The sequence below is a fragment of the Neodiprion pinetum genome, chromosome 1 (assembly GCF_021155775.2).
Source record: "Neodiprion pinetum isolate iyNeoPine1 chromosome 1, iyNeoPine1.2, whole genome shotgun sequence".
NCBI classification, from domain to species: Eukaryota; Metazoa; Arthropoda; class Insecta; order Hymenoptera; family Diprionidae; genus Neodiprion; species Neodiprion pinetum.
In genome coordinates this window covers 13,583,034-13,606,382 of record NC_060232.1, presented here as the reverse complement: position 1 = coordinate 13,606,382, position 23,349 = coordinate 13,583,034, and the positions used below count along the sequence as shown (strand labels likewise).

Genomic DNA, 23,349 nt, shown 5'->3' with positions numbered 1-23,349 from the left:
GTCTTTCTATATTTTCAATATTCTCTGCTTGAAACTTCCCCCATTTTTAAATTGTACGAATAAGATTCTCGCACCTGAGAAAATTGAATATTCCGGTCCTTTTATCAATCGGCAATTCTAGTTTTTCACCCCAACCCGAGCGAAATGCGTAAGGCCGACAAAACTAGGCAATAACTTCGTCGATCCCGTCCCCCGCAACCGCTGTGGCGACAGGGCTGAATAGAATGGAAAAATTCGATTGCCGCAGATGTACTTACACAACGGATACTTAAAGGGCGTCGGCCCACCTGTGTTTGTCCGCACCTGAAATCAAAGTGGGACTTTCGAACACCCCTTCGGCCCTAGGTTTGGGCAGTTTCCCCTTTTCATTCATCCACGCTGGTATAGAATTGCGTAATAAGACCGGCAAACACTGTCTTGCGATAGGACCAAGTACCTGTATCTGTATAATGTACCATCACAGAGCAGCTTCATAGGATCGGCTCACAGTCAGTTGTGGTGAATTTCGGGGTCGATTTAAACCGGACGCATTGTACGTGTTCATCGTGCCTTCGACCGGCGATTAGAAATATGTGTACAGATAGTATTTTGTCCTGAATGATTGGCTAGGGAGAAAAGATGACAGCTCTCGTATTGTCTGTGGTAAGGGACGTAGTTCTGAGCTCACGTTAAGTGATTGGCCGGAATAGATAATCCGCACACGTGCTAAACCGTGATTTTATCGAATAGAGATGTTACGGAATAGTCCTATTGCTAACCTTCCCCACCTCCCACGGGTTTTAATTACATTTTCAGACTCCCTCGTAGATAATCTTTGTTCTTGTACTGTACGCTTGCATTCAACCTACCTACTCAAATTCAATTTTCCAAACAATCCCAGCAGTAATGCCAACTTTTTCTCCTGTACCAACCTGTATGCTGGGGTCCGTGTACGATAGTTTCGGACTATATTCGCTGTAGTATCGATATTTCATATCGATATGTAGCGTGCGCTGCAATATCGATATTATCAATATATTGCTGCTCAAATATCGATGTACAAAATATCGACAAATACTTTAGTGTTAGAATTATTTATTCTCTACAACATTTTAACGTACAGAATATTTATTATAATTATCTAAGTAGAATACATAATAACTGCATGGTTACGATGTATACATTTATCTTACAACGATACACTTAAGGTAGAAAACTGCATTTAATATTAGTATTTCAAGTTTTTCTAAATCGAATTATTTTCAGTTTATTGTTGGGCAGTTATCAGTAAATATCGATGGATATCGTCTAACACTAGTGTACGAGAACGACTTAATTAATTTTTACCAACATTTATCGCTACGAGGTGAAATTGAAGCTCACCTTGCTGAACTAATTGTAAGTGTATAGTTATTTCGAAAACTAGCAAGGGGAATTAGTCATTTCAGTGTTACTAGAATCAGCCCACGCTGACAATAAATTTTCATAATGATCAGAAATTTTGAAGTCACCAGAAAAAAAAAAATGGTCATTTGGAATAACTATTATTAAACGAATATCTTTGCAGAACGACCTTTTCAGTGGAATCGATATATTTCCGAGGATAACATCATCATCAGAACAACAGTCATTGAAAGTATCCTTATTATATCTGTACTCTTTTAGCAGCAAAATGTCTAGAGCTCCATATTTACTGCAAATTGCATTCATCGGTATAATGCAATTGTGCTGAACCACAGTATTTACGATACGTACATCTACTGTAGTTAGAATTTCTTTTGCCTGTGTACATTTTTCGACGAGCATGACTTTTTCAGTGATATCCTGGTCTATAAATTTCTTCTCCCAATCACTCTGAAAGTATACCAACATTTCTATCCAAGAGTTGGATCAGTTTTCGGAATTATACATGAATTTTAGTAGAGTGTCAAATATTTTTTTCCAGAGAATCTAATCTCACGATAATTGACGTCAAATCGAACTGATTTCCAACTTTATGTTTCGCTGAATGTAAATTTTTTACAACTAACAACTGTAGAGATTTTATAAAGCTAAAAGTTACGAGGCAAGTTGATCTGAAACATACCACTATATTATCAGAACCTTTGGAGTAATGTTAAAATTTCAGAATTTCTCAGGTATGTCAAAATGCAAGACCCATTACATTTCAGATCAGTGTGAAACATGACATGTCTACCAATGTGAAATTAGTCGCATTCCCATGCCAGCGCGGCAGTTTAATTGAAGAACCAACCTGAAATCATGCAAATAGAACGATTTAGTTCACAAAGTTGAGAAAATTCGTACAAGTGATCAGATTTTTTTGAAGTCGAGCTAGAATTGAAACTATCAGATAATTCTAAATAATTAAGGGCACTGGTCAGCCTGAGTCGTTTTTGAAAATATTTTTTTTTTACAATAGAGGGCTGTTATAGAGTTTATCCACAAATTGAAGATTACAAACCTGCAATGTAACTCTAGAAAAGAATTGCTACGATTTCAAGAAGGCTAAAGAATTTACTAGTAATGTGTGATATTCTTTACCAGTCAATGTTACTCGTAGGAAATTTTTGTTAATCAATTTCCATCATCAGAGTTGATACTTTTTTTGTCGTATGACAATCACGATAAGCTTACTATACTAGATAGATACTTCTCTGTATAGGTAGTGAGAAGTCGTGTCGTGGGCATTGATAGACAATTAAAAATTGAGTATTAGGAATGGTTTAGTTTACATTTAAATTAGTTTAAGTTATCGTGAGAATTCCGTCGAATTTTGGATACAGTACAAAATAAGAGATGCTTTCTCTACAGATCAGGTCATACAGTGAACTAGAAAAATACTCACGTCTTTTTTTTATCTAGCGAAGGTGTAACCTTCTTAATGTAGTATTATATTTTTCTCCGGAAAATAAGCTGAATCAGTTCGCTTGAAACATCGTGATTCTCTAAAGAGCATTAAATCAATTCGCGTGAAATCAGAGTAATTGCATTCGCCTAAAAATAATAGACATTTAGCAAAAAAAAAGTAATTCCTTGGATACAAATAGGTAAGGAATAATTTTCTTTGTTGCCCATGTATAAATCTATGATTTCGCAAATTCGCCATTGTGAATAGTAAACATTTAAGTTCCCGTTAAAATAGGAAGTCTACGTTTGTCTTTCGGGCTATTAATCCTTTCGGTCACACATTTCTCAACGGAACATCTTGGACTGGATTTTCCTACCCGGGGGTTTTGTAGTTGCTGATCACGAGTCTAGAATCAGAATTTGAAAATTTCCAAATCAAATATGGCGGATGCAATATGGCGGATGCAATATGGCGGATGTAAAATCGAAAAAACTATCTAAATTCGATGATTCTGGCCGAAACTTGTTACTCGGGGGTTTTTGGGGTTATACGAAGTAACAAAGATCATTTGAAGTTGCAAACAAACTGTGATAAGGATAGGGCACGGAGATTTTCGTGGTTGGACACTGAGCATCCCTGCATTGTGAGGGAAAGAGATAAACAGTATAATTGTAATGCATCGGATAAGATTGATGCGTGAAATTTTCAACTACCAAAAATCTGATGATATTATTCGTAATCTATACAGGCACAGATTTTACTATCATTTTACCAACACTGCCAATGGTTATAATTCCTTTTCTCTCTTATCTATACTCTATAACCTATTCGCGTGCAACAAGCGCGATGCTAAGAAATGAAAATCAGAGGGTGAGCTTTTGAAAATCGACGGGTATAGGGATAGAATGAAAAGAGCCGCAGGAGACACGCGCCAGCTACGAAAAACAGATAACAAATCCGATTCTATCATTTTCTTCCGACAACCGCAGCGGGCTTATTACCGACCACGAGGGCCGGGTGGCACGCGCGCGTAATTTAATCGGGTATTTAGACAAAAGGGGGCCATAAGCCTTGAAAAACTGTTACAAACGCCTGCAACGACCAAGGAGTTAATCTTGCTTGTATTTTCTTAGCTGGCCCTCGGAGGCAGATGCTGTTCTACCCTCAACATTCGACAATAACATGCATATGCACCTTCGACGACACGTGAACCCCTAACCCCTTCTTAAGTCGAGAAACTCGATCTGTTTTTTCTTTTCTCTTCTTTTTCCAGACACTCATAATTTATGAATAATTGGCTGTAATTTTTCCGGATACAAGCGCCTTAGATACTTCGAACCAAGGTTTATATATCAAGGGTACATAGGTTTTTATATTATAACTAGGCTATGTATATAGGCAAATATCTCAGAATTGCAATCTTAAGAAAACACGTCGGTGAAACTTCAAATTTATTACGTCATTTTAACCAATATCTAGGAACTGACTGCAAATACAATCGGTTAAACTTGGCGGCAAAATACTCGTTTCATAAAACTTTATAGATACAGGCAAAATTTTATGTCTGACGTGACAAATTTAGTCATGATCATGGTATGCCACTGATATCTGAATTCTATATTTAATGTCCTACTTTAAGATCAATCTGCAAATTTTGTTATGCCAACCCACAAGCGTAATTTTAAACACTATCAGTTCCCACGCTTTGAAACGATTCAGTTACTAGGAAAGAATTGTAAAATACAAGTTACTCTCTTCGTCGGCACTCGGACCTCCTCTTAAGAGAATGCTGTATTCGGTCTCTACCGACCGAGTAAGACGTCACTCTTTTTGACCGCATTATGAAAGCTTACGCAGCTCGTCTGACGCGAAAACGCCACAGTTATCACAATTCTACATGCAACGCCGAACAAAAAATATCTAAAAACTTTTTTATTTCATCCGAGAATAAGGCTAGGAAATGTATTCTTACAACAAATGGTAATTCAATTACAGGAATACAGTTCTTGGCATTGTTGTTGCTTAATACAAAATTTCTATTACGTTCATATTTGTATTCGAAGTTGCATGTAGAATTTCGTAGTTACGGCATTTTCAGATCAGTACGTAAGCTCTGATAGTAGTCAAGATAATTCAACACGATCGGTAAAGACTGACTGTAGCAACCTCTTAAGTAGATGTCTGAGTGCCGATGACGCGACGATACGTATTTTACAACCTTTTTTTGCTAGGGCAATGAATTGTTTCCAATTTTGGCAAATGATAGTTTTTGCTACTATGCTTGTGCGGTTATTGAGAATTCTGAAAGTTGTTGTAAAAGTACGTAATAAGTAGGATTCAGATATCAGTAGCGGACCATGAGCTCAGAGTGAGTGAATAAGTTCGGTGTTTTCATTAAGTTTTCAAACTTTTTACGAGCCGACACACGAACGCAATAACAAATACCGTAACTTTTTCAGAGTTCGAGATGTCATCGTTACTCTGGAAAAAAGAAAACTATGAAATACAGTGTGCAGTCACCGAGCTGTCAGAATCAAAATTTAGGAATACAGAAAAAAACCGTCAGAAAAATATCAATCATCTTACTTCCCTATTGTATGGATATAATAGAAAGGAACTTCAGAAAATTCGATTAACACAAGCTAAAATATGAACAATTTGAGAAAAGGCTTTATAATTACAACGTTCAAAATGTTTCATGTCTAGTATTTTTGGTCCGATTTTAATGTTTTTGGGATTATTTTTATATCATAGAGATCTCCAATTGAAAATCCTGAGAAAATTTTTATTTTTAAAATGTCATGTATAGCGTGGTTAAAAATAAATTCGTATGAGAATATTTTTGAATCCAACGAAAAACACCTGAGTTTAATCATTTAGAATATATTGTTTACACGAACTTGACATTGTTGATAACTTTGCTTGTTTCAATCGACTTTTCTTGGATTCATTTCTGTTACAAACTTAGACTGTTTTTTCATTCATGTTTACTTATCATTGGGAAAATAATACTGCTGGAGATTTTTTCAACAGATTTTTCTCTTTCCTCATCATTAGCTTTTGATTTAGACGGTATGGCCGATTTATTCCGAAACACGAATACTATCGCATGCGGAACGAATCGATCTTCGGGATCTGTTTTTATTTCTAAGGGCCATCACGGCAATTGGACATGCATTCTTTATGTTTCAACGTGAGAATTATATGTTTTTTATTTTCCCGTTTAACTCATGCAGCAGACGGACAGTAATAGCTAATCAAATACAGCCAAATGGAACAAGGATTGGGTCAACTTCATTCTCACTCTCTTTCCCTAATTTCCCACAGCTCACCCAGGTGAAATATGTTAGGTACAGCAATATTTCAGAGAAATTGCTTGGTAGAAAGAAATCTCTCTTCTTCTAGCTAATTACTTTTGAAATATATGTCTATCACGAGGAATGAAAGATGCAATTATTTTACTAATGATCATCATCAAATGTGAATCTTGTCAACGAGACTATTTTGATGGTAAGGTTTTCAGATTTCTGCAGATATTTTCTGTCTAATCTCGTTATGTATTTATTTTTCTGAAGTACGTGCGGATGGTGATAAAAATTTAATTGTTCTATCGGAAATACAAGGTTTTAAAAAACTAATAACCACGGTTATACTTTGTAGGAACTCGGACTGAAGCCCAAATTCTAGGAGGCTCAATTCCGGAATAAAACCAACATCACAGAGGGATCGGAGGGTGAACCAAGGCAAGAAAATTTCCGTTCGAAACCATCGTATATGTTCAACATATAATGTATTACATGGCGCACCGTATATATCGTGAAGAGTGTAGGAAAAAACGAAATGGGTTTACGCGGGGGATCGGCACGTTAACAGCCAAACTTCAGTTTCAACGAGAAAGCAATAGCTGTATACCTATGTGAGTATAACCAGCCCCAAGATGGCTGCCGCCAGGCGTATCGACGTTTGGCGTTTAGAGGGTTTCCCAGAGGTAAGCTCATCGGAAATTGAAGGTCTTCCCTCCCCTGAAACCTCCCTCCCGCCCCGGCACCCTCCAAAACAAAGAAACACACGTAATTAAATTTTTGCACCGTTGAAATTAACGTCCGCGTGACCTAACTCAACCTTCGACATTCTTCATACCCGTCCTCTATGGTTTGGAATCGGCTGGCTCACTTCCTTCAGAACTGCTGACCCAGGGAGCAAATCGTATTTTACACTTTTTTCATCTCCCGAGTGATGAAACCGTCTTAAGGGGGTGCCCTACCCTAGTAGCATTGCCTTCGGTTGCACAAATTTAAGAAGATTCTACGGGAAGTCTTTCTACACAGTCAATACAGCATCTTCCCTGACGGCGGTGTTTTGCCACCTGACAACAAACTTGTGCAAGATTTCGAATAATGCAAATTCTGATATCAGACCCGCATTCAAATGTGGAAGTAGACACGTCGTGTCTGCATTAGCAGCCTGGATCGGCAGACTTACTTCAGAATACTACTAGGGTAGTCGATTTCGACGTTTATATCTCCCAAATATCAAAGTCCACGTATTTCAAACGCAAAACAGAGCCTACCAACCCCATTCTATATGCGATTTTGACCAAAAAATACCAGAACATTTGGCTTATGTACATGAATAAAAAAATGGCATTTAAATAACGAATTCACTATTCTTTAATATACGCAACTTCGTATTTTACGTGTCTTTTCTTCATGTTTGCCCCAAATGAACATGTTTTTAAATGGTTTTATTCGGGATTGCTTTTAGAATTGGACTGGTATGCCTTTTTTCGCGTTGCGACAAATAGATATCAGTAGGTTGCCATAACCTCAAAGCGATCAGTGAGAATCAGCTGCAAGTGTATTCATAGTATTTTCGTCAATTTATCTAACTTCCTTCCACGATCATACAAGCACAATCGCAAACGTCATCATTTTCCAAAGTTCAACACGATTTCATCACTTTGAAGAGGAAAGAGTTTAAAATATAATTCACTTCTTCGTTGTTCTCCAACATTCCTTCAAGGGCTCCGCAAAAATTTTGAATCTTTTTGCTTTTATTTTCATTTTTAGACCAAACAAGAGACCATTCCAAAACTCTTTCCGCAATTTTTTTTCAACAGTATTATATGGCTTGATAAAAAAAATTATTTTTCTTTGCCTTGAAAGCGTATATTATAAGTGCAAAGAATATTTTTTCAGATTTTTAGAAGCAGTTCTTCAATATACACAGCAAATAAATATAGGTATATATCTATACACACTGATACACAAAAAAAAACATTCGCAATGGTTTACATGGTTGTTTCATGCAAAACCTAACCTAACCTATGTTCCAAACATAGATGTATATTATATCGACTACACTGACATAATTTCCGAATAAACTTGTACAATTCGTAGAATATGATCCGCAAGAAATTCCACACATTTAAAGTCCTGATTTAAACGTAAGATTTTGAAGTGGTGCACGTTCCCACCTATTCGTGACGTGATATGTGATTGGGCGAGACGAGTGACCGCCCACAACCAGCGCTCGGTTTTGAGTCTGATTGCTGTCGCTTCACGTGCACAATTTTCCGTACATGTATAATTTAACAATACGTCGATTTTATGCTCCCCCGTTCGAGTTCACTTCACATGCACCCTGAAACTTGAGAAGCCACTAGTCCTGTATTTAAATGCCAAAAAATCAAATCAACTATATCGATAATTAATTATAAATAAATAAAATACGGATAAATAACTCTATCGATTTCGTTAAAATTTTACTAAAAATGATCCAACAATTTTCGCATAATATATCTTACAAAATAAGCTTCAATGCAATTGTTTCTCCTTAATCGATAATTTTTTAAATAATACTAAGTATTTGCAGAAATACGTCAATATAATTTTTTTACCATCTTATAATATATTGTGCATTGATATGAGTTTTGTTTCAAGATTATTAGCAGTGATTCATCAGCTTTTTCGGAAAGCGTTGCACCTATTTTCATTTGATATAAAAATGAACTCTATGTCATGTGAAAAATTCTGTAGGTATAAAAATCAACGTTTCAATTACTGTTGCCTACCAAAATAATAAAAGATATTTTCACATTTTATGACATTTTTCTCTATCGGTAATTGAATGGAGCGGCAACAATGCATTATTGCAAAATTCAATTCTGTAATAATTTTTACATTTTTAAACTTCGATCATATTATCTTTATATTGAGCATACTATGTTTACTTAGTATAATTATTGATACTCCAAAAAGTGCATTATCACGGATTTGATCGGATTTTTAATTATAATAAATCGTCAACATCAGATTGAATTGATGAATGTTGATCTAGGTATGAAAACTTTGTCAAATTTCATATCTCGAGTACTATTTTAACCTACAATGAGTACTATGACTTTTACCCTAATAAAATTTTATTCTAACAATAAACGAATCGGATAGATTTATAAGTTTGTAATCACTATTTTGCATGAAACTTTTTTTTCAAATTTTGTTTCAAAAGCTTCCATTCAATTCTTAGGGTTCGAGAGAAACCTCCCACTACCTAACTAATTCTTAGTATCAACTAATCAGATCATTCTTTATAGCTTAAGAACAATACGCACACCGGCGTCGAGAGTAACACGACTCAAAAACTGGCATCTTTGAGTCGAGATCATATTCGGATTTGCAAAATTCGAATCTATAGGCGTGAAAAGTGATATTTCTGTAGTTGAAAAATTGGCCGTCACAGATCAGAGAACAACAAGTAACTTCCGCATGCATTGCTTTTACTCACAGATATTTACTTCTACTGAAAAATGACTATTTTTGAGTTGTGTCACTCTCATCGCCAGAGTGCGAATAGTAGATTGTGAACCAAGGAGGCAAAGTAGGTCTTTTTAACCCCGAGCGTATGTTTCCCTTACGAGTTGTAGGCAAGCATATGCGCTGACCGAAGACAAATATTGCAATTACCCGAACCGAAAAAGACTTTGTCTCCATAGTGCACATAATACTTTATGTATTAAAAGTGTGGTCCACAAGTTTTTTCTATAGCGGAATACAAAAAAAGCACTTTAGATATTAGGATGTAAAAGCGCACTTTTACCTACTCCGATGCTCTGTATTGTACTGTTGCTAAAACGATCACTTTACGTACAAAACGTAGGCAAAAAAGACGCTTAAGTCTTACTAGTGTTACATAAAAATAATTGCAAACTCTATATTTTTGAAATATAAGCTTTCAAACTTCAAGTCCTCCATAGAACCCGTCCAATGAAGGCATGTCGGAGTGTTCGCCTTACCGACTGAGTTATTTTTGTAATGTACGCATTTTTTGGAAATTGTAGCCATAACTCAGGTGCTTGTATTAGTTTTATGAGCAATAAAAAGAGTAACAGCATTATATTCATCAAAGAGACAAATTAGGTCTTTTTCAGGTGCTTCGAATGCAATAATGTATGACATAATTACAATTTCTTGCTCGGAAACAGAATGCCATCTGAGTAGGTACCGCCTGGGTGATGTTTTCCATGTAAGACATTCAGTTCTTCAAAACGTTGTATACAAAATCATTATTTAGCTTATAATTAATGAACTTATGCTTTATTGAAAAACAAATGAACCTTATTCGAAATTGATTTCAGACGATCTGTGAAATGTTTAAAGAAAATATTTCATTGAAATTGAACAAGCAGTGTGATTTGACCACATGAAAAAGAAAAATAATGCAGCCTTGATCAAATTATTCACAACTCAAGTTTTTTGATTGACATTTGAGGTTTCTAACAAAGTTATGTTTGTATTAAACAGATGTTCTTGTAATAAATGCTAGTTCATTAATTTGGCTTTTACTTTTCAAATCTTAATTTCACTATTTATTTTGTACTCCGCTGTTGAACACTTACAACGTGAAGGTATATAAAAATATGAATATATATATATATGAATAAAAATAGGAATAAAAAGTGTGAGGTAATCTTTTTTTGATCGTACTCGAAGGTGTTAGTATTATTTGATGGGGTTGATTTCAATCAATCACAAATTGTTTACATGTTACCGTTGCCGGATGAAATGGTGTGTTGTTCAGTTCTACTTTTACCGATGAAACCTTATTTTGGTATTGCACGCATTTTTAGACAATGTTTGCTGACAATAATAGGGTGCATTACAGCACTTTTCTCATGCAATATTTACGCCGGGAAAATTATAGTCCAAATCACATTTACAGGATCAGTCGTTTACTGTAAAATAGCGTTGTCTTATATTTTACGTACTGCAAGCATGGTTTACACGACTCTTTCACCTGCATTCCATACGTAAAGTAATAGTTATTCCGCAACAGTACAAAAAAAGAGCATCGTAGTTTGAATAAGTATACTTTTACGTACGACCGCGAAGTGTCCGCCTCTGTTTTTGATGAAACTTGGCAGGAATGTTAAGTATGCTAAAATAAAAGATACGAGTTTTTTTATAACGGCTGAAATTAATTTTAAGTGGGTAAACTACCCCCCTGAAATGCTATTCTTTACAATTCCCATGCATAATATTAATAGGGCCTACTGTACAGATTCCACGGGAACTTGATTTCTAGGGATTTCTAACGTTGCTCTTTCCAAATCTGAAGTCCAAATTAAAAAGTTCAAAATGGCAGATCCAACATGGCCGACGTCAATAACGAAAAGGCGATCGATTTTCACCAAAAGTAGGTGGGAACTGTCTACGAGTTAACTGATCATGGATCTGACCACGAAATTTCCAAATTCGAAGTGATGAATTCAAAAAAGCGCACCGAATCGTTTCCCGTACATAACAAAGCACATAACAAGGACAAGCATCGCCCAAGAGCAGAACTTGAATGAGCGGTACGAAAGTTTCGTTTGTGAATTGAAGCCACTTATCGAACAATGTGGACCACAGAATGTATTCAATTCGGATCGAAGTATATTCAATTTGGAGATACATTCCGGGCGAACGTTAACTCCCGTCGGTCAGAAAAAAGATTGAAACTGTGGCACAATCAATATCTTTGGCGACTCACTTATACTATACAGCCTACTATATCTGCTGATGGACCGCTGTTATCTCCTCTTCTTGTAGTATTGAAAGAAACGAGTGGGGTATTAGGACTCTCAGAGTGAGAGAAACTATGTTCAGATCACCTAATATTTACATCATGGCTTCCAAGTCTGGAAAGCTTGCTGAAGATCGTATGCAAACTTGGCTTCCGGGAGTTTATCGTCCCAATACAGGTAATGCAAGCGTCTTGTTACTTGATTCATGGAGTGGACAATGCGAGCGCAGTCCTCAGGTAGCAGTACCGGATGATCCAGACTTGAAACTGATGACCATTCCAAAAGGGACTACAGGGCAGATTCAATCGTTGGCCGTATATAGGTTTCGTGTGTGGAAAAATTTCGTAAGACGTTTTTTCCGACATGGTGATCCTTCTTGACTATGATATCAATCTTCACCTTCGAGATAATATTCTCAAGCTACCATCTCTGAAGCACGACCAGTTTTTGTCTCCACGATTTTTAAACTTATTCAAATATTCATGGCGCAAAAGTGGATTCGTGAATACTAGACCGCTTCATTTTCAAAGTCAAGTAGAATTTTCTTATGAGACCCGATGTTACAGTGTCATATATGTAGCGACGTCGCATTATTCACGTGTACTTGGTGTAGAAAGCCACTTTGTTTAAAACACATTTTTACGGAATTTTATTATTGCCATGACTTTATTCCATAGAGAAACCATTCATATCAGCAAGGGTTGTTACGGTGAAATCAAAAAATATAGCCATCATTGTATATGTAGGAATTGACTACAGTTGTACCGTTCAAATAAAACTATACACGATTAAGATTTTGGGACAATGTTACAAGTGGTGCAAATAAAGAAATTCATTGAACTAGAAATAGATGGGTTCTGAAGTACTCCATAAACAAATATGGATACCAATTTTCGTAGAGATGGCGGATATTGTAATGATTTTCTGCCGCCGTTTTGAAATTCGACGCTTCGAATTTCGAATTTTCGTAGTCAGAGCCAGTCAGTGACCTCGAAAATAGCTTCTACCTACTTTTGGTGAAAATCGATCGATTTTTCGTTATTGACATTGGCCGTGCTGGATCTGCCATTTTGAACTTCTTAATTTGGACTTCAGATTTGGAAAGAGCAACGTCAGAAACCCCCTATTATGCATGGGAATTATTAAAAATAGAATTTCATGGGGGTAGTTTACCCCCTTAAAATTAATTTCAGCCGATATAAAAAAAACACGTATCTCTTATTTTAGCGTACTTAACATTCCTGCCAAGTTTCGTCAAAATCGGAGGTAGACATTTCGCGGCTATTCTTTGTTAGTCCTCAAAAGTGCTCCATTTTGTAGTCTGATATGAAAAAAACTTGTAAGCCTCACTTTTGTTACATAAAGTATCGTATGCACCATGGAGGCAGTCTTTTTAGCCTCTCGTAACTGTAATATTCTTTTTCGGATCGCGCACGCGCTTGCCTTCGACTCATATTGCAAACTTATGCCGCCGTCTTCAGTCAACGCTTATGCTCAGTAAAATAGTTTGAGGTTCAACCGCGAGTTCAACGATAGCTTACAGCAAATATGTGGCGATATGTAGGAAACCAGAACTATGGATCACGTGGATCTAACGGTACATTACAATCATTGTTTCTGTCAATCTACGGATGAATTTTTGATACGTTTACTTTTTGCTATTTGCAGATTACTATCAATCTCAACTTCTACAAGCGCATAAAGACACTTTATTTTGTCATGTTTTTGATCACAAACGAAGGCTGCATAAAAAAATGCAGTATTTTCCTATCTGGGTACAGCCAGTTCTTACCGACGGCGTGAACAGGATGTGACAAGATAAAAGAAAATGTGTTCTTACCAACTAACAAATCAGAGATAATTTGACTTGGCATTTTGCTACGAAAACATTGAATGGATTTGCCCGAGCATTTGGTAGATTAATTAAGCGGATCACTCAGATCGGATTCTGAGCTGCCAAATAGCATCCAAAAAATGCTGTTCGAGCCTCGACGTCATAAATATGTATGGCGCAGCGTTCCTGTAGGTATAAGACCGTGACGTTTGCAGACGTGACCAGTTTCTAGAATTACAACTAGAGATCGCTAGCAGTCGGATATCCTTGAAATTACTGTATTACAATGTAATTACGATACACAATCCTTAGAGAATTGCTTTAAGTCGCAATCACAGGCATCTAAAGAGAACTAGTTACCGATAAATCGCGCTATCCTCGGAAACTTGTTGATTATTCCCAACACATATGTATAAATATGTGTATATGTATGCCAAACACGAGGTATCGTGTAGCGGGCCCAGCACTGTGCAGTGGGTACAGTAGGTAGTAAATAATAATAATTAATTATCCACCCGCTAATCTTTATGTAAAGCAAGAGCTATTCTATGTTTTAAATCTCCCGGCCCCAGCTGCTTATTCTGTAAAATATCTAATTACAGACGTATTTTTAACTTTTTATGCCCATAGCTTTGCACATTCTAATTTTGCATTGAAATATATTTTACATTGGTCAGTAACAATCAAACTGGGTTCTACTAAGGATTCTACATTGCCCGTCAACCTGCGATGGCCATGTTAAATGAAAGCTGTGACTTAAAAACTGTAGATTCTTTGATTGAAGATAACTTTTTATCTGCGCTTCACACACTCAAGTTCACCACCTCTGCCAAAGATGCTTTTGAAACAGTTACAGCTGAACGTAGGTGCCTGGCTGCTAAGTACCTGGGTGCTAAGACATTGTAAGTCCGTGATTAAAATTGATGACTACCTATGCTTATTTCACATGTACATTTATTATTATTTTTTGTTCCAGTGACAGTGATGATATGGCCAACCTTTTGCTTAAAAATAGTCTGGAAGCCTACCATCGTCTCATAGATGATAAGGCAGGAATAAACAATTATTGGTCGCAGATTGAAACCTTGAGAGGTAACAAATCTGAGAAAAATGTGAATTGGAAATCTGGACTTGAAGATCCAAAGGCTGCTCTGCAATTTGTAAAACCTTTGGTGTGTCGGGAAGATAATTTGCTAGATTGCAAAAGCAATGAGTTTACCGATCGGCATGTTAAGGATATTCTTGATATTTGGCATACCAAGGATCTAGTTTCAAGGAATCGAAAAGTACCAGCTCAGGTTCTCCCCAAAAGCTGTAGAAAAATCGGAAGTTTTATTGCCTCAAAGCAGCAAAGTTTCAAATATGAAAAGAGCGGCTCTTATAATGATAGTAAAAACCAGATTGGATCCTGTAAAGTCGAGGATTACCCGAAACAGGATACTAATGATGTTTTGAGTTTACCAAATTCTTCCAACAGAGATAATCAACATCAGTCTTCATATTTTACAAATAAATTGAATTTCAGTGCACTCAATCAGAATACAAATCTCACCAAGAAAAATTACAATGCTTATAATGAGCCAGAATTTCAGCATGATAATCACTCAGCTTATTCCAGGCATGAAACTGCAACCAATTCAAGTCAGGATGAAGTAGATGAAACATGTTATAAAAAGGGAAATCCTCAGTCATTTAGGACCGCTAAAGAAGAACTTCACATACAACAGTTGAAAAAGAACAAGGTCTTACCTCAAAAAAAAACCTTGGGTGGCAAACGACCTGTCAACAGTCAATTTATTTGCCCAATTAAGCGAAAGGAAGAAGAAGATGAAGCAAATAAGAGTAATGGCGGAAGTCAAGAAATGAATGACTGTGAAGATGAGAGGCTGAAAAACATTGATCCAAAGATGGTGGAATTAATAAAAAACGACATTATGGACTCGGGTGCAACTGTTTCTTGGGATGATATTGCAGGGCTGGAGTTTGCTAAAAACACCATTAAAGAAATTGTTGTTTTCCCTCTACTAAGGCCTGACATCTTTACAGGATTGCGCCGACCTCCCAAGGGCATTTTGCTTTTCGGACCACCTGGAACAGGTAAAACGCTAATAGGAAAATGCATAGCCTCTCAAAGCAAGTCAACTTTTTTCTCAATTTCGGCAAGTTCATTAACATCTAAATGGATAGGAGAAGGAGAAAAGATGGTCCGAGCTTTATTTGCTGTTGCAAGGGTTTATCAACCTTCAGTTGTCTTCATAGACGAGATAGATTCTCTGCTGACTCAACGATCAGAGACAGAGCACGAAAGTTCTAGACGAATGAAGACTGAATTTTTGGTACAATTGGATGGCGCAGCAACAGCGGAAGAAGACCGTATTTTGGTAATTGGTGCTACGAATAGACCTCAGGAGCTGGATGAGGCTGCTCGCAGAAGATTGGTTAAACGTTTGTACGTTCCTTTACCAGAATTTGGTGCCAGAAGTCAGATAATCAAAAATCTACTACACTCCGAGCGGCATAACTTAACGCTTGACGATATATCAGAAATTGCGAGACTTTCGGAAGGATATTCTGGAGCTGACATGACTAATCTTTGCAAAGAAGCCAGTATGGGGCCAATCAGAAGTATACCGTTTCATCAGTTGGAAAACATTCGAGAGGATGATGTTCGAGGAGTAACTGCAGACGATTTTAAAAATGCGCTAAGCTATGTTAAATCTAGTGTCTCACAATCGGATTTGACTACATACGTAAAGTGGGATCAGACTTATGGAACGGGTACAGCACAAAAGTACAAATCGTAATGTATGTATGAAAACCACACTCAGAGCAACTGAAAATTGAGTCAATGAAATTCTTGTACTCTTGGGTTAACGATAAGTAATAAAACGTTTCTTGTCATACTCTGTTTACTCATATGTTTACTTAATTGTTTATTCTTAATTAGACTGCAAATAACGTGTGATATGAACGTAATAAATATGATTATAAATAGCTAAAATACAATATGATCGAAAATATCATCAATCAGTAGATATGCAGTAAATTCCATTTGATGTTATGATCTGTTCTTATAATCCAAGTTCCATGACATAAAATCAAATTCGTATTATGAAGTAACTTTCAAATTATTTAAATTATGGGAGTCCTATTCGTTTCAGGACGTGGTATATCAATAAAATCTCACAAGTTCTATGTTTGGGAATTTGTTGAAGATTTTTTAGTGCTCAATTTTACGAAAAAAAAAGAACTTAACGTATTAAATATCTAGACAATTATAAATCATGAGATGTAGGAGTAACGTAAGTGAATCTTCAGGAGTATCAAATTATTAGCAAGTATAAACTATTTGATTCGACTACAATAAACAGCAACTTTAATTAAAACAACAAATTTCAGATACATAGAGAGTGAACAACTATTGAAATTATAAGTCCATTTCCTAATGAACCCCCGAAGATGGGAAAACTAGATTTGGACCACCATACATGGTCTAAAGGAACACAAGTAGTGGTGAAAGTAAGATCTCATGAAATAATAATCGTTAATTTATTTCGCATTCATACACTCTTCGTTGTCGGTTAAACTTTCTCGGGAAATTGATGAACCTCTGGGAAAAAATCAAAGTTTTTGCTGAAACGTATTTATTTATTTATTCAAAAGTTCAAACGGAGCACATCCAAAATAACATGGCATAATAATAACATCGCGTACACTCAAACAAAAAATTATGCTAAATGATAACACAAAATAAAATTTCATTCGTATCTATATAAGCGGATCGATGTGTTTCTAAGAATGCGACAAAAAGAGCCATTTATGGACCTGAGTTGGCTGATTAACTAGTAAGTATCAGTAATTTCATTTAAGCCTCATCGAAGGGTATATGTAAAACATTGAAACGGGTTGTTCTTGAAACTATGTTTTTCAAATCGGCAGTCACGATATCTCAATAAAGAATTGGCCAATTGGGCTCAGATTTAGCATGCACCTTTATTAGATTGTTTTTCAACCTTAGTAGCAAAATTGAGTTGGATAATTTTTTTTTAGTTTTTTAAAATAACTTGATAATCGAAGCTTAGAGTGCCGCCCTTTCGTTAATTTTTTTTTTGACTGGTACCAACCATCATAACACTTATACTAATTGAAAATATGTTAGGTTTTCTTTCAAATTCATTTACATCCGCCACACTGGCTGCCAATTGAAGCGGTTTTCCGTGCGCCGTATAGAAAAACCCTACAAAAGTACATAATAATAAAAAGGTTTTTTTTTTAAATTTGCACTTATTCTTGAAGGATCGACAAACATGTGACCATAATTTAAGACAGAAAACTCAATCATTAAAATTTATTCCATCCTAAAAATCACCTTCAAAACAGCGCTCGAGACGGCAATTCCCCCCTTAAGGGAAAGGAGTAAGCTTTGCATTTGAGAGAATAGAGTTCTCGCGGTAAGTTTTTTTTCGAGAATTTTCCACTATTCGTAATATTGTAAAAGATCAAATGGAAGGAGTGAAATGGAAACTTCTGGATCGAACATCTCCTAAATCTGCAACCATAGAGGTCTATGACCCACAGGTTTCGCATAGGTCAGCATGCATAATAACCTGTTCAAATCTTAGCAAATCCGCCAACTCTATTCGATGTTCGAATAACGTGCCAATAATTCGATCAGTGAGAAAATATTTTCTCCTTATTTGACATTAAAATAAAGTGGGGATTTCCTTTTTTTTTTCTGAAGTGAAAACTGCTTTAGCAGCGCTTGGCACTTTTTTTTCTCTTTGTACATGAAAACTACGGAATTTGTGACTCATTATTGTTCTATTCAATGTCCTAATTCAACAAACTTTTAAACTCCTGTCGTACCTCCGAAAATTTTCTGAAATATCACGGAAAAGGGAAAAGTTGTCACGAATGTGATTGTAATTTATAAATGTAAAAAAATAGTAAAAAATAGTATTTTTACGCGTCGATTTCAACTTGTAATTTACAAATCGTCAACTTCTCTCGGAAATATTTTGTTTGTTCGAATATGAATTCTAAACCCGAAATGCACTTGATTGCAATTTACAACGAATCGGGTACTAGTATCCAACCCACGTGATCATAATGACGTTATTCCTAAGATGGCCGTCAAGCTGTCACATTATTGCGGTCGTTGACAGTGCAGTCTGGTCTTAACAGTTACACTCCTAACGTTGAAGTTATTTATATTTCATTAGGTACGATCATTCGAGTTATTTGAATATTACTTCAATATTTAGTGCACAAATTTATTAATATTATTTACGTAAAAATAAAATCTTTCACCACCGTGGGTGTAATTATCACATGTGTTGCGATTATCATTATTTATTGTATATCATTTATCGACGTGCTTTCAGCATTATAATTTAGTGGAAAATGTCGTACAAAAACGGTCAGCGTGTTGAAGTTATTGGCAAGGATTGTCAAGGTGTGATTGCGTACATCGGTCATCCTTCGTTCGCTACTGGAAAATGGATTGGAGTTATCCTCGATGAACCGAAAGGCAAAAATAATGGCACTGTCAAAGGACAATCCTATTTTCAAGTAAGTAATTTACATAGTTTTTTACTTTTCATTATAGTGCAGGGTTAAACCATGTCAAATAGGAAAGTTAAAAATTTGAATATAACAATCGTCCAATGCTATGAAGAGCTAACCTTGATCCCGAGTCCTGAACATTTTCTGCTATGTTGTTTGTACGTAGTAAAGTACTTGTTTTGGTTATGTGGCTCAGAATTTAAAAACTTTAACATTCTTCTAGTGCAGGGAGAATCATGGGATGTTTGTTCGGCAAACGCAGCTGATTCTGCTCGATGAGTCTGGTAATAGAGCGGAACCGGCAAGTCCCTCTTCAGCCGGTAGTGCGCCAACAACTCCTGATGATAGCGGGGCTGCTAGAGCAAGAAGTCGTCTGAACAGGTGAACAGATTGTTTCATTAATTCAGTTAATGCATTTTCTATTTGCCATACAAGAGCTTGACATACTGTGCACTTATACTGTTAACATCTGATTTTTGTATATATGGCAACTTTACGAGCTACAGATTATTTAGTATCCAGATTGATCAAAAACATGCTACGAATAATATGAGTAAAGCATTAGTCGTCTGTTATTACGATATAAATACAGTGAATAAAAAAACAGGTAGTCATGAAATTAGAAGGAACTTGCAACTTCCACCTACAGAACTTGAATGGAATGATTCTTATAGACATTTTAGTAAAAATGTTAAACATGAATTGATTTGTATAATTTACTCAATGACTATGACATTCCATGCATGCATTGATGCACTTTTCGGCAAAATTGTTGTTTTGCTGTTTCAGGAATAAAACAAAAGAAAACCTTTTCTCAAATTGTCAATATCTGAGCTTTTCTTGTTAGAATTTTCTCAAATTCATGAATGATTTTTTAACTTTTCCTAGTATTTGAATTAGAACTTTAGGGCGATTCATCCCTAAGCATAATATACTCAGATTTTCGAAACTTAATGCCTCCAAACTTGTGTTCAAATTTTAAAATGCTGAATATTGTTCCAAAGTTTTCTCACGCTAATCTTACTAACTGTGACTTCGAATTCCATTTTGAATATTTTGATAAGTTTTAACCATAAATATTTATTTACTTTACAGTTATCTGTAAAGCACTCGATTTATTTCAAAAGTTATCTCACCTTGATTGGTATTTAATTCTGATATTTTATCTGATATTGGTGATAGAATCATTCCTATTCTTGTTTACAATGATTGACAAACATCTAAATAAAATCGGTTTGTGTCTAGCACATCATAAGTAAATTTTTTAATAGGTGTTTAATAGATATAACAAACCCTCCATTGAACAGTGTTGTCAATATTTTAAATTCTTGTTAATTGAAGCATAAGTTCTGAATAATGTTTTCATGCTAGCATCAGCATGCGTCGACGGAATGAACCAACTGCGTAAGTTACAATACCTATAACCCCATCCTGCATAAGACCCTTAAATGATAGATTAATATTATTCAATCAATCAATTAGTTAATCACTGTTCATGAAAAGAGAATCTGTAGAATTTTGTGATTGCCATCACTATATGAAGGTTTGGAATTTTCTATTAGTTTGGTGTAATGACCCTTATTATACAAATTGAATTTTTAATATAGAAACGATATTGCCTTGATTTGGTGTACTGATCAATAATTTTTTATAAGATGTGTGTTCTCACCTTTAACATCGTTCGAGAATCAAAGGATAATTTCGCACATCTCAGGATTAATTTTAAGATCTTCTGGTAATATAACGTGAATCAAACATATAATGCTTAATTACACTGCTGGATCTTGAAATGCTGCTTATTAAAAGTGTTAGGAGAAAAACATCTCCGGCACAATCGGCACGCCAGCGACCGGACAAGCTGACAGGGTAAGGATAACATCCAAATCAAACGTGGTAACTAATTGTGTAATTATAATTTGTATTGACGTGCTTAAGACTATTCAACTGTCCATATGTGCTATTATTCCCACCACTGCAGAATATTGTTTTACCCGTAGGCTAAGCGCAGTAATTAAAATTATGTTTCTAACATTGTACCAGGGTTCTAATATTATGACACATACGCTATTATCCAATGTTTCAGATCATCTCTCATGACCTTTTGGTCATCAATGAACACCACCGTTTGTAACAATTTGTATCTCCAAAAAAATTCAGTTTACTTTTCCTCCACAAAATTTGAACATCAACCATTGGTTACTGTATATTTATTATTAATAGCACATGAATGCGTTTCAAAATTTAATAAACTGGGAACACTTAACTATCAGTCTAATTAAATCCAAAATAATAATTCTACCTTCCGTATTTAAAAATACACACACAGCTTACAAGATAGTGATAAAACTTGTTTTGTAATCAAAATATATGCAATTAGTTTTATCTTCCAAAATATTGATTTCCAATTCTATATCCCTGTGCATGCTGATTGCTAAAAATAAGTTTCATCCTTTTGTGCACCGCTATTGTGTACTTGCTAGTATTAGCACCACTTCTTCTTGGTAACATAACTCGTCCACAGTCAAGTGACATTCTTCCTTTTTAGCAGTAGAGAAACATCTGTGTACAATTATATAGGACATTGAGGTATAATTTTTATAAACAAATAGCACTTACCGCTGACTACTCGAACACAAAAATTGAGGAGACCAGATTGTTTTAAAATTTCATTTTAACCTAACAACAAAATTGTTTACGGAGCTCAAATCTCGATTCGATTTGCCATGACCTGAATAACAACTCAAAATTTGAAGAAACCAAAACCTTGCTCTTAAGGTAAAACCCGTTCAGTTGAAGAGCAAAATCTTACCTTGTGACCTTAAGGGTTAGTATATTTATCCAAATATCAGATCAAAGTAGTGGAAGGAAACTTTTTCACTCATCCCGTACTACCATTTTCAATACAATATTAAAATAAATTCAAAATAAACTATCACTGAAGCTTCTTTGGTAGAAGAAATAATTTCTCACAGATGTTTAAATTGACTAATATTACATAAATGCTATATGATTAGCGCTATTTAAGGTTTCGAACTATTTTTAGGATGTTTAAGATTGTCATAGCCTAGTTAGTTAAGTTTGAAGGGTGATTTATTCGTTGCTGATCACGGGAGCCGGGTGAGAGAGAAATGCTATACAGGTGCCAGGTTAAAACGGTTGTGTCAGTTGCACTCGAGTGTAATTAACACTTCAGCAACGAATAACTGATCATGTATGATAACTAACGCATAAAATAATTCAGCACTTCAGTAGTAATAAATATTGTATACTGCATTTTGACAATGCAATGAAACAAGCACAGATGGAGATATCTATGTTGCATTTCCTCATTCATATATTGCTATGAAAAGCTGAAGCTTACGGTCGTGCTTTCTTTGTGGATCCATACAGTTCACGTCTATCTCTGGGAGGAAGCAAAACACAGCTCAGCGCTCCAAGCACCGAAAGTCTCACCGGGTCACAACATGAGCGCAAAGAGGTCGGGGAATCACATATACCAGCACCAACATCTACAAAGCGCGCATCTTTCATAGAGGTAGATGGTAAAATATTGTATTATGCGTTGTAGGTTGGCTAATATGCTCAGTTTCTATTGAAATTATTATTGATATTTTAATTTTTATCATTGTTAGCAGAAAAACCCATAAGATGAGCATTTATTTCACACCAAGTTTTTTTCGTGACACGTATAAACAGGTGTTCACTGTATTCTTTAGGGTCATCATGTACTTCAGTAGTTTTTGCAATTTTTATTCAGACCGTCTGTAATTATTTGCTGTTTAGAACTTCAACTGATGTACTGATTGTATGAACACATGATTATTTTGTCAGACATGTTATTTTGTGTGAACCTTGATGGTTAAAGAAGATATAGATTCAGTTACATTCGAATGATTTCCTGGAAATCTCGTTTTCTTATTGTTAGACCGACGAAAAAAATCCGTAATATCAATGAAGGATCAGACTTTTTGATATACATTTCAGTTATTCAACCGTCAGAAACTGACCACAGTTATATAGAAATTGAAAACTTTACCATGTTTTGGAGAAACCTGC

General features: G+C 35.6%; 2 protein-coding genes across 15 annotated transcripts in view; both read left to right on the top strand.

The window, feature by feature from the left end:
- The first annotated feature begins 13,656 nt into the window (after positions 1 to 13,656).
- On the top strand, positions 13,657 to 17,067 carry LOC124219649 (fidgetin-like protein 1). 11 transcript variants are annotated; one of them, XM_046627613.2, is made up of 4 exons: positions 13,657 to 14,210; positions 14,432 to 14,630; positions 14,705 to 16,109; positions 16,195 to 16,362. In XM_046627613.2, exons 1-4 carry the CDS (start codon positions 14,147 to 14,149, stop codon positions 16,216 to 16,218), a joined length of 1,692 nt encoding a protein of 563 aa, XP_046483569.1. In that variant the 5' UTR covers positions 13,657 to 14,146; the 3' UTR covers positions 16,219 to 16,362. The 11 variants fall into 11 exon arrangements, with proteins under 11 accessions (XP_046483569.1, XP_046483558.1, XP_046483481.1 ...); XM_046627602.2 differs by having other exon boundaries at positions 13,674 to 14,210; positions 14,705 to 15,825; positions 15,916 to 17,067; XM_046627525.2 differs by having other exon boundaries at positions 13,676 to 14,201; positions 14,705 to 17,065.
- Positions 17,068 to 18,858: 1,791 nt separating this feature from the next.
- The window catches only part of DCTN1-p150 (dynactin subunit 1), a 30,943-nt gene continuing 26,452 nt past the window's right edge, over positions 18,859 to 23,349 (top strand). For 2 of the 4 annotated variants that reach the window (XM_046636816.2, XM_046636814.2), the window contains exons 1-6: positions 18,859 to 18,950; positions 19,113 to 19,299; positions 19,517 to 19,674; positions 20,665 to 20,697; positions 21,100 to 21,159; positions 22,684 to 22,828. In XM_046636816.2, coding sequence (XP_046492772.1) covers positions 19,132 to 19,299; positions 19,517 to 19,674; positions 20,665 to 20,697; positions 21,100 to 21,159; positions 22,684 to 22,828 — 564 coding nt within the window. In that variant the 5' untranslated portion in view covers positions 18,859 to 18,950; positions 19,113 to 19,131. The remainder of the gene's footprint in view (positions 18,951 to 19,112; positions 19,300 to 19,516; positions 19,675 to 20,664; positions 20,698 to 21,099; positions 21,160 to 22,683; positions 22,829 to 23,349) is intronic. The other 2 variants (XM_046636815.2, XM_046636817.2) reach the window with 2 other exon arrangements.

What these genes read in the sequence shown, in the direction of transcription:
- LOC124219649 (XM_046627516.2), top strand. Translation starts at nt 14,147, where the DNA reads ATGTGTATATGTATGCCAAACACGAGGTATCGTGTAGCGGGCCCAGCA. An exon ending in AGCACTGTGCAGTGGGTACA is followed by an intron (nt 14,211 to 14,431) that starts GTAGGTAGTAAA and finishes GGTTCTACTAAG; the next exon opens with GATTCTACATTGCCCGTCAA. An exon ending in TACCTGGGTGCTAAGACATT is followed by an intron (nt 14,631 to 14,704) that starts GTAAGTCCGTGA and finishes TTTTTGTTCCAG; the next exon opens with TGACAGTGATGATATGGCCA.